This window comes from Lampetra planeri, chromosome 49 (assembly GCF_965212315.1).
Source record: "Lampetra planeri chromosome 49, kcLamPlan1.2.h2, whole genome shotgun sequence".
Classification (NCBI taxonomy): Eukaryota; Metazoa; Chordata; class Hyperoartia; order Petromyzontiformes; family Petromyzontidae; genus Lampetra; species Lampetra planeri.
Genome location: NC_136155.1, coordinates 6,243,021 through 6,258,827, shown reverse-complemented (window position 1 = coordinate 6,258,827; position 15,807 = coordinate 6,243,021). Strand labels below are relative to the sequence as shown.

Sequence of the window (15,807 nt, the reverse complement as noted above, 5' to 3'; positions counted from 1 at the left end):
TTGTGCCCTGCTGTGGAACGTCACGGGCGAGAAGGTGTATAAACAGACCTCCGTTGTTCTGTCTCCACTTAATGATACAATGTTTAAGATATTGGCCTACTGCCATTGCATTCAATATCATCCATCAAAATTTCTTTAACAAGCCAGACCCCGCTAATGAGGCCAAGAAGGTCGAAACCGGTCCAGAGTTTGCTTGCTTACACAAGTGCCGCTGCGGTAATATTGGTCTGGAAAGCCAATAGGTTGACGGACTAAACAGATATTGGACTTGTATGAAGAGACGCATACCAGAGGTATGTGTATTAGATGTCATTCAGGTCGTATGACTGATACCCCCAAAATTCAAAGAGGCACCATTATCGTGCTTTCGGTTGTTCTCCCTCTAACTCTGTGTGGTGAGGGACCTACGCTTCAATCGCTGTCGACCTTTGAAAGTGATCTCGCCGTGACAGGCTGCCATTCACAAACGTGGCCCACACGCGTTCAACAAAGGCAACATTTCACTGCTGGACTTTGACCCACTGCCCATACAGAGACGGCCAACGCTGTGTCCAACAAACACCCCCGTGGCACGCGATCTCGCCGGGTCTCAGAAACTACGCAAGGCTGAGTGAAATATCTGGTCTGCATGACCATTGAGATGAGCCAATTGGTCAAATATACAGGGTGCTTTAAAAAAATGTTAACACTTACGTGGACCTATCATTTTTAATGGAAAAAGTACACGGATGATACGCTGTAACATGATAACAAATCGAATGTTAATAGCTTCAAAAAGTCAAAGAGTCACCACTTATTCGCCATCATCGTCAACACATGCCTGGAATCTTCTCCAGAGACCAGAGGCACATTTCTCATGGTATTGTTGCAATTTCTCAGAAGTGTTAAACATTTTTTGAAGCACCCTGTATATTGCGCCGGTCGGACCTGTATATCGTTAGCGCTCGTGTCAACGTAAACAAAAACTAAGTCCAAGTTTATGCCCCCTCTTGATTTGCTGCCTAGGAACAAATAAACCAAACGCACCCAATAGTGTCCCGTCTCGCAAGCTAAGCAGGGCCGGGTCTGGATATAGCTTAGATGGACGACCGCATGTAACTGGTGTTATATTCTGTTAGGCTGCATCGTGGGTTGTGCATGAAAAAAATCCATTGTAATGCTCCCATCTCTATAATTCCACCCCTTCTCCAATCAGCACTGGCCAATACGGGTGAAGTATGGTGAAGTAACCCCCTTCTCACGGTGTGGAGAGGCCCTCATCAAGCAGTGGCTTGACGGGGGGCCGTTCACTTGGACATTCAGACAGTCAAGACATTGCGCATTTACATATTTTTGTAGAAAATCTGTACATATACGTTATCTGATGCAAAGACGTGAACTTGGCATCAGGTTTACAGGATTTGGCACCCATATGATTTGAGCTCCACATCACAGCTGCTTGTGTAAAATACCGCTGCCAGCAACGTTTCTTGCGCTGACACACACACACACACACCTGTAGATACGATCACGCAATAAATTGCAAGCACGGCAAGGTTAAACACGGCATCCTTGAGCAACAATAATAACGTTAAAGCCACACGCTGTTATTATATTACACCAAGGCCACACGTGCATCAAATCACATCTAACAGTTGAATGTGAAGTGGTTGGAACACAACTGGGATTTATTACAGACCGGGTTCTCAAAATGTTGTGAGTCAATGGTCTCACCCCGGTCACCAATGACTGCACATAAACAATGCAAATTTGGTTTTCGCTAAAGTTGGCCAAATTCCAGATATGAGAATTGAAATACATTCGTTCGATTGCCGTGCAAACGAAAATCGTTGCTTTTTTCCTCCTGATGACGATCGCTTGTGTTGTGATCGAAACGTTGTAATTGTTTTATTTTATTTACTTTTATTTTTTCTGTCTACATGACAAAGAATATGAAAACAATAGCAGCGTGGGTGAAAGCCCCTCCTCCCACTCCCCTGCCCCCCTCGTCCCGCCCCGCCTAATGTGTTGACATAACAAAGGCCTCCTTGAAGGCGTTTTGCGGAATAAGTTGAGTGAAATATCTCGGCCATTCGCACACACACGGAGTTGCGACGCTCGGTGAGATATCCAGATGGATTTTTTTCTGGGATTACGAGACCGGTAGAGAGAAAAAAACGACCAACACAAATATTTAGAGCATGGGACCTTCTGTGCCAGTACCAAAATATGAGAATAGGTTTTCCCCTTTTTTCTGGCGACAAAACAGGTGTTAAGATGTTAAAACACCAAACTGAAACCTTTTAATCGGAAACGCCTTTTGGCGTCCTCTGGTCTAACACCGTTTTGAGACTAGGCTCAAAATAATGCTGTCTCTGGTGTGGACCAATCAGTTTCAAAGACAATGCATATAGTATCAGAATACGTTTTTTGTTTGCATTTTGACCACAAGCATTGTGGTTAATGAAGACATGATTCCTTGTAAAAGGTTTCAGTTTGGTGTTTTAACATCTTAACACCTGTTTTGTTGCCAGAGAAAAGTGGAAAACATATTCTCATAAATATTTAGTGCAAAAAAATAGACACATTTTACGATACACTACAAATAGAGGAAACGGACATCTAGAGATTGAAAGGGCTATTTTCTTGGAGCAGAGTATACGGGGGTTGCATCGCACGTGCTCGAGAAGGACATCGAGACGGAGTTGTGACGTAAGTGTAGATGAAGACACCTCGTAGAGAGCCAATTCGTAGGCAGAAGATGAAAGGATTGCAGCCAGTTGCATAATAATATTCCTCAAGTGAAATGACCTCGTCATTCACATTGGTGTGCACTACAAACGCAGGAGAAATATCTCTCGAAATATTTAACGCAACTGACCACCAAGTCTGGGCTGCAGTGGGAGTCTCAAGCAATGTGCATTGCCACAGGACAGGAGTTTTATTCTGTAGGCCCAGCAGCAGCAGCGGAGTAAGTTCCTAGCAAGTAGGCCGATGTTCATCACATGCATAACCTGTGTATCCCTGTGTGTGTATAAACGCGCGCAAGTATTGTTAAGATCATGCACATGTGATGTTAAATTACCAGTCGAGTTTTGATTTAAAGCTTTCGTGACTGCAGGGATTAATATTCTTGGTTCTTTCGGTAAAATCACGTAGAAGGGAAATAATAAAATAATAAAACAATAGAAAACATAAAACAAATAAAAAAATATTTTAATTATTTTCTTATTTCCCTTCTACGTGACTTTACCGAAAGAACCAAGAATACCAGTCGAGTGTATATATTTATTTATACAGTCCCATTATTTGTATGCATCCGTCCAATGTGGCGCATCTGGCAGAGAGATGGACCCCCAATGAGATCCTGAGCTGTGGGTCCACTCAATCTTAATCAGAATCTGTGTTTATCCTGGAGAATCCGATGAGCTATGAAGCTCTTTGTCACAGATGTCCAGTAGGAGCGGGTCAGAAAGTTACAACAACAAACGCTACAAACAATGATCGGAGCGCAAAGTTACGGGAAAGGAATGAAAATCACAAAAAAAAAAAAATACGTGAAATAGATAAAGTATATAATTTCAAATTGCAAGGTACACCAATTCCCAAGTTGGTGCAAGGCAGAAGAACAACAGATAGAGCAGTCCCAGACCACACCAAGACCACACAAAGTCCCTCAATAAAATTGCACGTAAAATGTTTACTATCGTGACACTGGCAAGGATAAAAAGTTACAAATCACATTCCCAAAATGCAGCCGTATCCGGCACCAATCTTCTGCTTCAGCATGTTTTTTGTTTAAGGAAGATTTTTTTTACGAATAGGGGGGAGTGGGAAAATCAAGATTGTTCCAACAATCAACAATCAATCGTCGAGCAGTGATCATCGACACAGCGGTGGGACACTTACGCGCTGACGGAGAGGTTGGTTGCCGATATAGGGCTCACTTCAGCCACCTCGCGCGCCTTTTGTATCGCCAACTTCTGCGTCGCCGCTTCTTCCTCCTCCTCCTCATCCTGGCCGGACAGATGCGATCAAGTCACTCGTTAAAAATCGACACAGTCGTCGAGGGCACTTGGCGCGACAAAATGAAGGTGTGCGAAGCAAGCCCGCGTCGTCCTTATAGTGAGTTCATTTCTATATTTGAAGTTTTCGTGACTGCAAGGATCCATACTCTTTGGTTCTTTGGGTAAAGTCACGTAGATGAAAAATATAAATAATAACAAAAATCAAATCACGACGTTTCGGAGGCAACACAAGCTTCCATTATCAGTAATTTTGCTGTGGCTGTTCCACCTGATGACGGAAGCTTGTGTTGCCTCCAAAACGTCGTGATTTAATTTTTGTTATTATTTATATCTTTCATCTACGTGACTTTACCGAAAGAACCAAAGAGTATGAATTCATTTTATAGAGCGTCATTCATGCAATTGTCATCCCACAACGCTGCAACATCAATTTGCCGGTCCCTTACACAGATGATACGAAAAACAAAACTCACACTTAGCAAATAAAAAAAATAAAAGACGAATACATAAATAACGAGAGAAACAAATGCACATAACAAGAAAATGATCATCATAGAGATGACCGTTAGTTCCATCCCTCCCAGCCAGCCAGCAAAACTTTCTATCTTATATAGAGGCCTGTCTCTCTCCACCTTTGTCTTACCCTATCTGTACTTTATATCTCAACTCATCTCGATTGCTCGCGTTGTCTCTTTCTATTTGTTTCTCCATTCATCTGTACCCTCGTCTACCCTCTCCCTCCCTCAATATTCTTCTCCCTCCAGTGGAACTCACCCACTTCCGTCTCCCCAACCTCTCGCCCTGCTTTTTCCGCTCTCTTACCTCTCGCTCTCTCTATTCCCACCTGTCCCTTTCCCAGCGCAATCTCTCTTAACCCCTCCCGAAACCTCCCCTCCCCGCTGCTTGTCGCCTCCCCCCGCTCTCCTCTTTCTGTTTTGCTCTGTCTCTCTTTCCTCTCCATTTGACAACCCTCTCACGCTGTGCCTGCCCCCTCTCTTCGGTGTCCCTCTCCTTTCTCCCTCCCTCCTCGATCTCCCTCCCACCCTCCTCGATCGCATTTGCGTGGGATACACGGCCAGGATAAATGGCGTAATGGAGAAGCACGGACTGGTCTCAACGCTGTGGAACGAGAGTGACATCGTCGTCGTGCCTACGGTGCGCGAACACGCACACGTACCCACCCGTGCGCCAGCCAGCCAGCCAGCAAAACTTTTCTTTCTAAAATATAGTATTGGAACAAATAGTTTAACGCCGCTCATACAGGGCTATAGCCAATTAAACGCATGGATAGATTATAAATACCGTACTTTGAAGTAAATGTATTTTATGAACCCGAATGATATATCTAAGCAAAATATTTTCACTGCAAGATGTCATTATGAAAATGAAGAAGGATCCCAAGAAGTGATGTCCTATGAGACATTACTGCTGTATACCGTACGTGGATGAGCAGTGGCACGTGGGCTACAGCACTGCGCTATAAATCTAACAACCTGAGTTCAATTCCCAGAAACATCGATCCCAGGATATTATCTCTCCCTTCATCAAGCTACACCGACCAGCACGGTGAAGTATTCTTAACGACTGACAACATCTTAACTACCTCGTTGGGTATGTAGGAGGTCGTGAGTTCGATTCTGACCCTAAAGGGTTGTATATTTGGAGTCTGCATGTTTTCCCAAATATCGTGTGGATTTTTCTCCGGGTCCTCCGGATTTTCCCTCTACATTTAGAAACACACGTTTAGAGTATTTGGCTGCGATAAATTCCCACGTGATAAGCCGCTTCGTTGAGATATCATTTGTGGCAAGGTGAGTTCTGAAAAAGAGCTATATAGCTCAGTGAGCCTTACCTGGTAAAGCAACAAAAAAGTGTTTATAGTTTTAGTGTATTTTAGTATTATGAATGTATTGCTTTATGAAAAAAAAATTATTGGGTAAATACATTTGAAATTAATATGTATGTACGAACTTATTTTGCACCGTACGTAGCCACTTCCGATTAGTGTCATTGGCTATGTATGGTGCCAAAGAAGTTCAACATACATACATACAACCGTGCTAATCGGAGATGCGAGGGAAGGACAACAAACTAAACACAAAAAAGCAGTTCGAAAGAAATTCGTTTTCAACCTACATTTAAAAGCGAATAGCTTCCTAATATCGATCAGAATGAAGAACATTCCAGACCGCGACAGAAGCGCATCTGAAAGCACGCGATGCAAGTGGTTGCCTTTATTCAATGGTTAACCAAAAGCCGCTGTCAAAATATTATAAATAATTCGGGTTTGTTTGGCTTCGTGCCAATATCTAAAGCAGATATTTGGGTGCCGTCATGGATATATTTCCGTAGCCAATTCCCACCGTTCGACTCCCCTTCGCTTGTTCCAGGCCCTCTTGACATTACACTCCGTAGGATCGACGCCTCAATGTGAGCATTCACGTTCTTTCTGTTGTACGCCACCCACTTCGTCATCTCACCCTGCTGCGTCCGTCAGACTTCCATAACCGCGGAACCATCCACATTAATGTTACAGACTCGTGACTCATGACACCATCTTCTTGGTTCTTTCGGTAAAGTCACGTAGAAGGGAAGTAATAAAATAATAAAAATAAAATAATAAACTAATTCTCACGACGTTTCGGCTACAACGCAAGCAGCCGTCTTCAGGTGAAGAATGAGACACTGCCAAGCTTGGAGCTTATATATAGGCTGGCTTGGAGGTGGAAGAAGAGCGCCTTGACAAAAGAATGCGCATATCAAGAGGAATTTAGCATATTCACGGAATATGCTAAATTCCTTTTGCATATGCTAAATTTCTCTTGATATGCAAATTATTTTGTCAAGGCGCTCTTCTTCCACCTCCAACCCAGCTTATATATAAGCTCCAAGCTTGGCAGTGTCTCATTCTTCACCTGTAGACGGCTGCTTGCGTTGTAGCCGAAACGTCGTGAGAATTATTTTATTATGTTTTATTTTTATTATTTTATTACTTCCCTTCTACGTGACTTTACCGAAAGAACCAAGAAGATGAATCCCTGCAGTCACGAAAGCTTTAAATCGAAATTCATGACACCATGGCTGGTGCTATTAGGATAATGAGATCCAGTACTTGCCGGTAGAGGCCTGGTGTGTCAATATAGCTGTTCGGTCTCAACGTCTTGCGACGTCTAATCCAGAAATGTTGAAGGCAACCAGTGGGTCCTCCTTCCCTCCTTGTGTATGTGTTGGTCAATTTCAGACACTCTCATTTCCATTCAAGTACTTAAAACATAACATTTGGCCAGGCAAGACGACTTTGCTGAAACGGGTCTGTAGACTTGGTGAGGCTTTCTTGGGTGAGCAAATTAATTATTTGCCAATATTATCAAGGGATGCTGCCGGTCGGCGAATTTGACTTGCAATTGAGAGATCGCCCCTGAAAGTGTGGAAACTGCCCTGTGGGTCTTAGAGAAGTGGGGCAGACTCGAGAACAGAACGTTTTGTTAAGGACTTTGAATGTAGCGGCCAGAAAAAAACATTGAGTACGTGGAAGAATCACGAACACCCCCCCCCACCCCTCCCATACACAACGGCTGAATTAATCAGGCCTAATCCCAGCACTGGAGCAATCTGAGCTCTAATCTCAGAGACAAGGAAGGTTTAGACTGGCCTAAACCTTAGATCGGTCTTAAATACCTGAGACCAGAAGGGCAATGACCTGGCCAACGCTCCCTCCCACCTTGCCCAAGGAGCATCCCCTTCCTCACTCTGATGACTCCGGCGTGCCTGATATGCCGTCGACGTGCCCGGCAATTGCGTCCAGAACGTCACGATGTTGCGATGTGTGACGTGCGGGGAGGATGTGGAATATGAAAAATATTGAAATATATTAAACTATTTTATTGCATCTGTCCACGCAGCAATGGGGTTCATGGGTGGAGTTTGGGGGAGCAGGGAATGGGGGGGGGGCAACGAGCCCCTCCCCCAAACTGAACACCTTGATTCAGATATCTTCAGTAGTTTACAATTAAGATGAACAAAATATTAATCATCTGCACCCGCGATTCCTCATGTGAGGGACAAAGCGAACCCCTTGCTCCCCCCACCCCAAATATAGAAGTCAAACTCTGCCCATGGGTTCACCGTCGTCAATCCCCATCGACAGGCGATGTGCAGTGGGGTGACACGTGAATACTTCCACGTCTGGTGTGCGGCCAGTGTGGGTAAGGAGGCTACAGCACTCTCTAGAGGGGCTCTCTCATGAGCGGCTCCCTCTATTGGAATCCCATCTGCGGGTTGAATTCATGAAAGAAAGAAAAAAAAATTAACCCGTAAAAACAAAGTTTTTCACTATAAATCCTTTATATGCGTGGCGGCTAGAGTCTTCTCGTCCTCTGGCTTGAGATGGCTGCCACCTATGGGTCAGATGATTGTCTGGCAGCATTAAGCAATTGGTAATTAAATATTTAAAAAATGTTCCATAAACAGTGTAAAATTTTGGAAAAAATTTTTCACGAAAATTCATTGTCACGCACAACGAGTCTGTGTGGAAAATGTCAGCTCGATTGGATCACGGGAAGTGGGTTAAAAAACGACCGAAAGATTTGCACGGTCGTAAGCAAGCAAGCATGCAAGCAAGCAAGCGAACTTAATATAAAGGATTTAAAAAGAGACCGGTGCATCAAGTATGTGTGTATGCTGAACTTCTGTTGCACCGTACATAGCCGACCGTGTAGTTATGCTTCCTCCTAATTGCTTTCCCCACCGAGATTGTCGCTGCACTCGTGACATGACATTTCAACCCCCGAATCTTCAGGGTGATGGATAAAAAGCATTGTGATAGGGCTTGGCAGTGGGCGCATGTTTAATAGTTTTGACGTTTCAACTGGCACTTGACTTTGGGCTTAGCGTGGAGCAGCACAATCCTTGAATCAATTAAATAGTCTTAGCTGGGATGCTCTGCAGAAATATATTTATGAAGATGTAATATAACATTTTTCAAGAAATCCTCCATCTATTAAATCAGACCGATGCTTAGAATATTTTAGGCTATAATAGTTTAAAAAAAAATATTTGTAGTGACTTTGCACGCCATTTTTTCTCACAGCATGTAGAACTTTTAAACCTTGAATTATTTTAATGCGAAAAATATATGTTCCTTTTCGAATTCGTATTGTAGTGCACCCACAATTAATTACATTCTGACACTTGCAGTGTGCAATTGTGGTGCAACTCCCGACCAATAACTCGAAAAACAATGTAACCAATCGTTTCATACGATTGACGCAACATTTTTAAATTAAACCACAATACCAATGTCACGATGGCCATAAATAATAAATCGACGCGTGCGTGGGGTTCTCTCAGTCACATATTCACTTTAAGATTTTTTGTTGTTCATGTTTTTGTTTTTTGTTTGTTGCGGTTGCAAGAGCCGAATGGCTCACAGGGCTACACCTAATAAATGAACTGAACCTCTCTCTCTCTCAATCTTCTTGAGTTGTCATACACTTTTAAACAGATGCCGGTAGACACGCACAGCGACACGGGGGGGGCCCTACAAACGGCACGTAAATATTTAACCACAGCCGCCGCGTCATCGTCAGCCACACGTGCTCACGTGCAGAGGACCTCGTTGTTAAACGAGCCGGTGAAACGCTTTCCGTCCCAGGGGGTGGGTGGGTGGGGGGTGTACACGCACCTTCGTGAGCTCCTGCGCGTTGGCCAAGTTGTCCACGGCGATGGCGAGGAACACGTTGAGCAGAGTGTCTGAGTTGGCGCGCTCGTTAAGGCTATACGGCCGGGTCATCACCTCCGCGTGCCCGCTGGCAAATCGACAAAAAACGTGTATTCTCACATCTAAACGGAGCCTTTGTGAGATGGGCGCTATCGATAGTTCCGAGGAATCTCGGCTGCGTTCTTCGGGTCATGCCTTGTGCTGTTCGACATGATGTCCAACGTTTTCGTCACCCACGTTCTGGAAGCTTCTTCAGTTGCGAAGAACCCGAAACACATCACAAACACGGAAACCGACTAAGAGGTTCCCGAGGAATGTCCCCTGTGCTGCCATCTCGAAGGCTGCTCAGGATTCACCTCTTACTCCCAATAATTTGAACTTCATGGTTCGGGTTCATGATTCCATTAAACAAATGAATCCTCTTTTATTATTGTTCTCCTGCCTCTTTTGTATTAATTCTCATTTATTCTGCCCATTTTCTACAATGCCATTATCTCCACTTGCCTAATACAGCATCAACATCTCAAAATATTCGTGAGCAGAGTCGGGGCTCTATTGAGCTCGTCCGAGTGGAGGCCCTTCCACCACCAGTGGCCTGAGCACGAAGTTGCATGGCTGTCCAGTTTGTATCGCAGCTTCCCTGGGATCAACCGACAATAATCCGTTGCCTATGTTTCTCTTTTGCTTGTATCTTTGGTTTCATTGTATCGTGATTGGGTCCTTACTGGTGTGTACTTGTCTTTTTTTTTTTATCTCTGATGCACAACGCTTAGAGATTTGAAAGCCGTTTTATACAACGGAGTTGATTATTGTTGTTATTAAATTTGCAGCAATTTTATACAAACATTTTCTCCGCGCATGGCTCGGCGCATGTGGAACGTGCGTAATAATAATACATTTCAATCAATTAGTTGATGCGCAGTTTGTTTATTTATTTATTTTACTCGGTGAGGCTCACTGAGCTATATAGCTCTTCTTTCAGAAGCGACCCCAATGAAGTGGCTTATCACGTGGCAATTTTAATAGCCAAATTCTCTAAACGCATTTTGATTCAAAATGTGGAGGGAAAAACCGGAGGAACAGGAGAAAAAATCCACACGACTACGGGGAGAGAGAGACACGCAAACTCCAAACATACAGTCGTCAGGGTGGGGATCAAACTCACAACCTCCTGCATACCAGGCGAGGTAGTTAACATCTCGCCATCACGGCACTCCCATACTGTCACGTGACATGCCTCATACTGTTAAGTGCGGGAATCACATGCTAGCATTGCTTTCGTAGACACAAGCAGGATTAACTCAGGAAGTGGCCAAGCATCCCCAGTAGGAAGTTGTCTTGAAACATTTAATTCGAGTTTCCTATGTTAACAATGCAAAGAAACAGCGCATTATAAATAAATTAGAACCAATTTATCCATGTCATCTTTCACAAAAGCAATGTTGTGAAGGTTTAAAGGGATGACTACACTTTCTATTCATGTTTCTTACATGAGTTGCTTGGAGCCACAATCCATTTTCCTACATTTTAGAGATTATTTCTTTATTTGCCTAGGAAACTAAACACTAGCAAACTCGTATTGAATTTTACACGTAGGCTTTCCAAACCAACATTATCCATAATAGAGGTTTTTGGGTTAGATCGCATAAATCTATTTGTCGTTAAACCCGCCGCCACCCAACACAGACAATAATTAAGTCCGAAACAGGAGGATTTCTCAACAGCTCTGGCTGTGGCCTGATGATGCTGGTTGTAATTACTAGCGAAACTTACTGCTCGAATTGTAAATGTTGTGCCTTTACTCTCCAACACATCGGTGTGGTGAACTGGTAACGAATTGGCACGTTTTGTATACGTGACAAACATTACTAATTGGCTGTGTCGGGTCGTGGCGGGTTTAACGACACATTTATATTCACGCGATCTTACCCAAACACCTGTATTGTGGATGGTATTGAATTGAGTGGTGATTGGACTTTGGCTAGGGATCAAAACTATGTTTTTATTTATACTGTCTGTGGAGCCAGCTCGGCCAGGATTGGGCAAAGTCTCGCCAACTACTTATCACCCAGGCAACTGGAGAGAGGCACAGACTAAGTGTTACCAACCTAACTATAACTCATTTAATAACAATTAAAAAGACAAATGATGTATACAATATATATATATTTATTTTTTATCTCATCAATGGTCCACAAAAATAATTCCTTTGCATAGGGGCCACCGGTTAAGAGCAATTAACTCGCCATAGGAAGGTGGTCGTGAGTTCAAATCCTGATAGTGCGACAACTTGGCCCCCATAAACCCCAAAAGGCGCGCACATTCAAAATGTGGACGTTTCAAGGAGAAACTGGCTCACCGCCATGGCAATGTGACACCGCTGGCTCTGTGGCTCAGTGGTGTCAAGAGATTAGCAGCACTGCGAGCTCATTTAGGCAGGGGAACACTACGTCTGAAAGGACTACCGAACTATAACCGTTACACACTGCTTACGTGTTCATCACCAGCCAGCGAATACTGTGCTTCCACGACCAACCTGTGCTGGGTCATTCTGAGAAAACCCCAGAAGGGCGTGTTTCTTGTCCTAACACACTCAGAGTTTAGTCCCTCTAATTCTGTCCCCTCCACCGTATCCTTCTCATTATTTTTGTTAGGTGTAATGTATGTTTGGATGAGATTTAGACTTTTAAAAACTAAAAATTAACACATTCCTGCGGAGGGAGCTGGTAGGAACGTTGGGTTGCTCGGTCAATGGCCAGGATCAACGGCGGCGTGGTGTATTCCGCAAATATGGCCGACTGTGAGAGCGGGCACAAGCCGACGTGAGTAGGTTAAACGTTGAGTTTTATAAGGGCACCACGGGGTGACCAGCCCCTCCCCACCCAGCCCCACCCCTCCCACCCCCACCCAGCCCCAACCTCCCCACCCAGCCCCTCTCCACCCTCCCCTCCCCACCCTCCCCTCTCCACCCAGCCCCACCTCTCCCATTTTTGGATGCACGACGGACGGATGGACACAATAATCCCCTGTAGTCTGGTGGAACCAGGTGGTTCCTATCAGTATTAAATATTCTGCTATTCATTTTCAACTAAAATAAGGCCCCGGCCTTGACCGACACAAGAGACACCACTGACCACGCGACTCTCTCCGATGGCAGCCCAACGTGTCCCAGTTAAAGGTCGTCAACGCAGCCAAGTTTGAGCCGTCGAGCCAGCTCCGTGGAGGTTCCCAAGACAATCGGAGCCCACCTGCCAGGCGGGCATACTCCCCAGCGGTGGTGAGAAAATGGCGTCTATCTCGTGCGCCAGTGCGAGTCTTGAACGCCACGTGCGCATCGCGCGTCATCGACCGGACGTGGCGTGCTAAATCCTAAATGCGTAGCTGGTGGGGGAACACACGGAGGTGGGTGGGGGGGGGGACCTCCTGAATGAATGATTGAATGTGCTCCCCTTGCTTTAAGATGGAAAAGCAGAGTTCGGATGAATTCTCTGCGAGAAAGGATACAGTTGCCGAATAGCGTGAGGACAATGAAGTAGATGCAGAAAATGGTTCCTCGATTGATGCCACCCTGAGATTTTATCGCATCGTACATGACGACATTCCAGTCCTCTCCAGTGAGAATCTAGGACAGGAGAAAATACAACGAGTAAAAAAAAACCATCGCTGAGATTGTATGGCTTATTGTCAATAAAACTCTTGGATCAATATCTCCCCCCATGCCATTTCGATCATTAGGGTCACTTGACTACACCATGTTGATCAACGCTGGTTGGTGAAGTTGGGAAAGGGGGCTAGGTTTGGGGAGGGTAGGGCCAGTCGAGATATGACTCACCACTGATATTCGTCATGGCCAGAAACGATACTCAGGTCACCAGGTTCACAGCACAATGGTTAACCACTGTCCCACTATCCAATAATAATTACAAGGAATGAATGTCAACTATGTCTGTCCAGGTCGTTGAACTGGAACATATATCTGAACCCTGGACACCACATATCCAGTATACAATTCACTACAGGCTGTGGCTACTAACCACATGCCAACTACTCCAATCAAACAGCGACGTTTCCATTGCATTGGGATGTTTGGTCAATCAGCATGTGGGAGGAAACCAGAGTACGGTAAGTCCTCGGCTTAACGCGTGTTCTCATGGCGTGGTTTCACTCGGCCCAACGCTGCAGAGGTTCTGAGATTCAGGGAGATTTGGGCAATTAACATGTGTCACAATTATCATGATCTGTCACCAACAATCTTGAAATTATTTTCATTGACATCATTAATATAATTTGTCCGACCCAGTGTAATCATCATCAGCATCATCATCAATAATTATTCCACACAGATGGCAATTAATATAGCACCTAATAGTCTGACTGTACCAGATATAGCAGGTTCATAAATAAATTTGATTTGAGACAACGGAGCCAAGTTCATCCCGCAGAAAATTCAGTTAATTAATTGATGATGATAAAATATTTTTTTTTATAAAAAAAACTGTCTCTCACCTGGAAAACTGTCATAATAGCAGCTGGGAAGGTGTCGAAATTAGTCGGTGGAGTACATTCTTCAAAATTAAACCTAGCGACAGAGCAGCATTAATGAACGTTAGACTCGCTCAGTCGAAACGGGCATGTACGAGCTTCGCGAAGACATCTCTATTATATAAATACGTTTAAAATGTAATCAAAATATGAATCTGTTCAAAATATAATGGAGACCGTCAGGATGTTCACGGTAACGCCCAGAGCAAACCACCGCATCTAAGAGCATTTTAAACGTGTGTTGGGGTGACGATTATCACCATTGGTCGCCCTGAGCCTGCGGTGGAAACTCTACATTATCAAGGCAGGGTCCAGTCTCGCCATAGGAAAACGACTGCAGAATTCCCACGAAACGGAACATTTGTTTGACCACAGAGAGATGACGGGTCTAGTCGACTACCATCCTTGATTACAATTCACGACTTTGAACTCATTGTCCGCAATGCGATGTGCCCTGGTGAGATGTGCACTTAAAAAATGGAAACAAAATATATACGGGTAAGGGCATGCACTCCATCCAATGTTCCATGCAACCACATCCATAGGCAGCACAGATGCAGATAATAAAGCGTGGTTTCATTTTGCAAATGGTTTAAATCACGGCGGTTTCAGAAATGCCGTACCCGTGTGCCAAAGCATTTGCGAAAATATGTACATTTTCTTTTACATTCTTGGTTCTTTCAGTAAACTCACGTAGATAGAAAATAAAAAAATAATAAAATTAAATCAAATAAAAATTATTTTCTATTTATTCTTTTCATTTTTAAATTGTCTTTTTTTGTACGTCCCTTTACTGAAAGAACCAAGAATATGAATTTCTGCAGTCGCGACAGTTTTAAGTCAAAATTTATATTTTCTTTGTTTCCAAAAAAAAAAAAAATTCCGTTCTGGCCCACATGCACAACGAACGATACCGTCAAAGGGAATCGTGTGCGGCGATTGACAAGATGAGTAGACGTGGCCAATGTCAGAAATATTTGAGGAGGCCGATGCCTACGAGCATGGCACGTGGTTGACTGGGCGTGGCCATTGAAATGTGGGTGGGGCTGACTGCGGGAAGGTCGCCCTGGATTTCGATTTGAGCCTACGAAAAATATTTGGAAGCTTTAAACTATTTTAAAAAATTTAGCAGCCAAATACTCGGAACGCATGTTTCTAAATGTAGAGGTAAAAACCCACAGAACCAGGAGAAACATCTACGCGACCACGGGGAGACCACGCAAACTCCCTATCTACAGCAGGCGTCAGGATCGGGATGGAACCCACGACCTCCTGCTTACAAGGCAAGGGAGTTAACATCTCGCCACCGCGACTGCGATCGATTAGTGGCGGCGAGGCCAAGGCAAGGTGGACACCACTCACTGGCCGCCAAACAGTTGCATTCCCAGGAGGGCAAACACCACGATGAACAGGAAGAGCAGGAAGAGGAGCGAGATGATGGACTTCATGGAGTTTAGGAGCGACACCACCAGGTTCCGCAGAGATGCCCAGTACCTGGCAATTGCAGATAACGACAAGACAGCGACTCCCTCGACGTGA

The 15,807-nt window shown here is 44.3% G+C and overlaps 1 protein-coding gene across 1 annotated transcript in view; it reads right to left on the bottom strand.

The window, feature by feature from the left end:
* The window catches only part of LOC144733910 (voltage-dependent P/Q-type calcium channel subunit alpha-1A-like), a 184,776-nt gene that overhangs the window by 71,759 nt on the left and 97,210 nt on the right, over positions 1-15,807 (bottom strand). The window contains exons 15-19 of the mRNA XM_078615915.1: positions 15,631-15,762; positions 14,233-14,305; positions 13,231-13,348; positions 9,691-9,758; positions 3,889-3,995 (exon numbers count right to left, since the gene is read on the bottom strand). Coding sequence (XP_078472041.1) covers positions 3,889-3,995; positions 9,691-9,758; positions 13,231-13,348; positions 14,233-14,305; positions 15,631-15,762 — 498 coding nt within the window. The remainder of the gene's footprint in view (positions 1-3,888; positions 3,996-9,690; positions 9,759-13,230; positions 13,349-14,232; positions 14,306-15,630; positions 15,763-15,807) is intronic.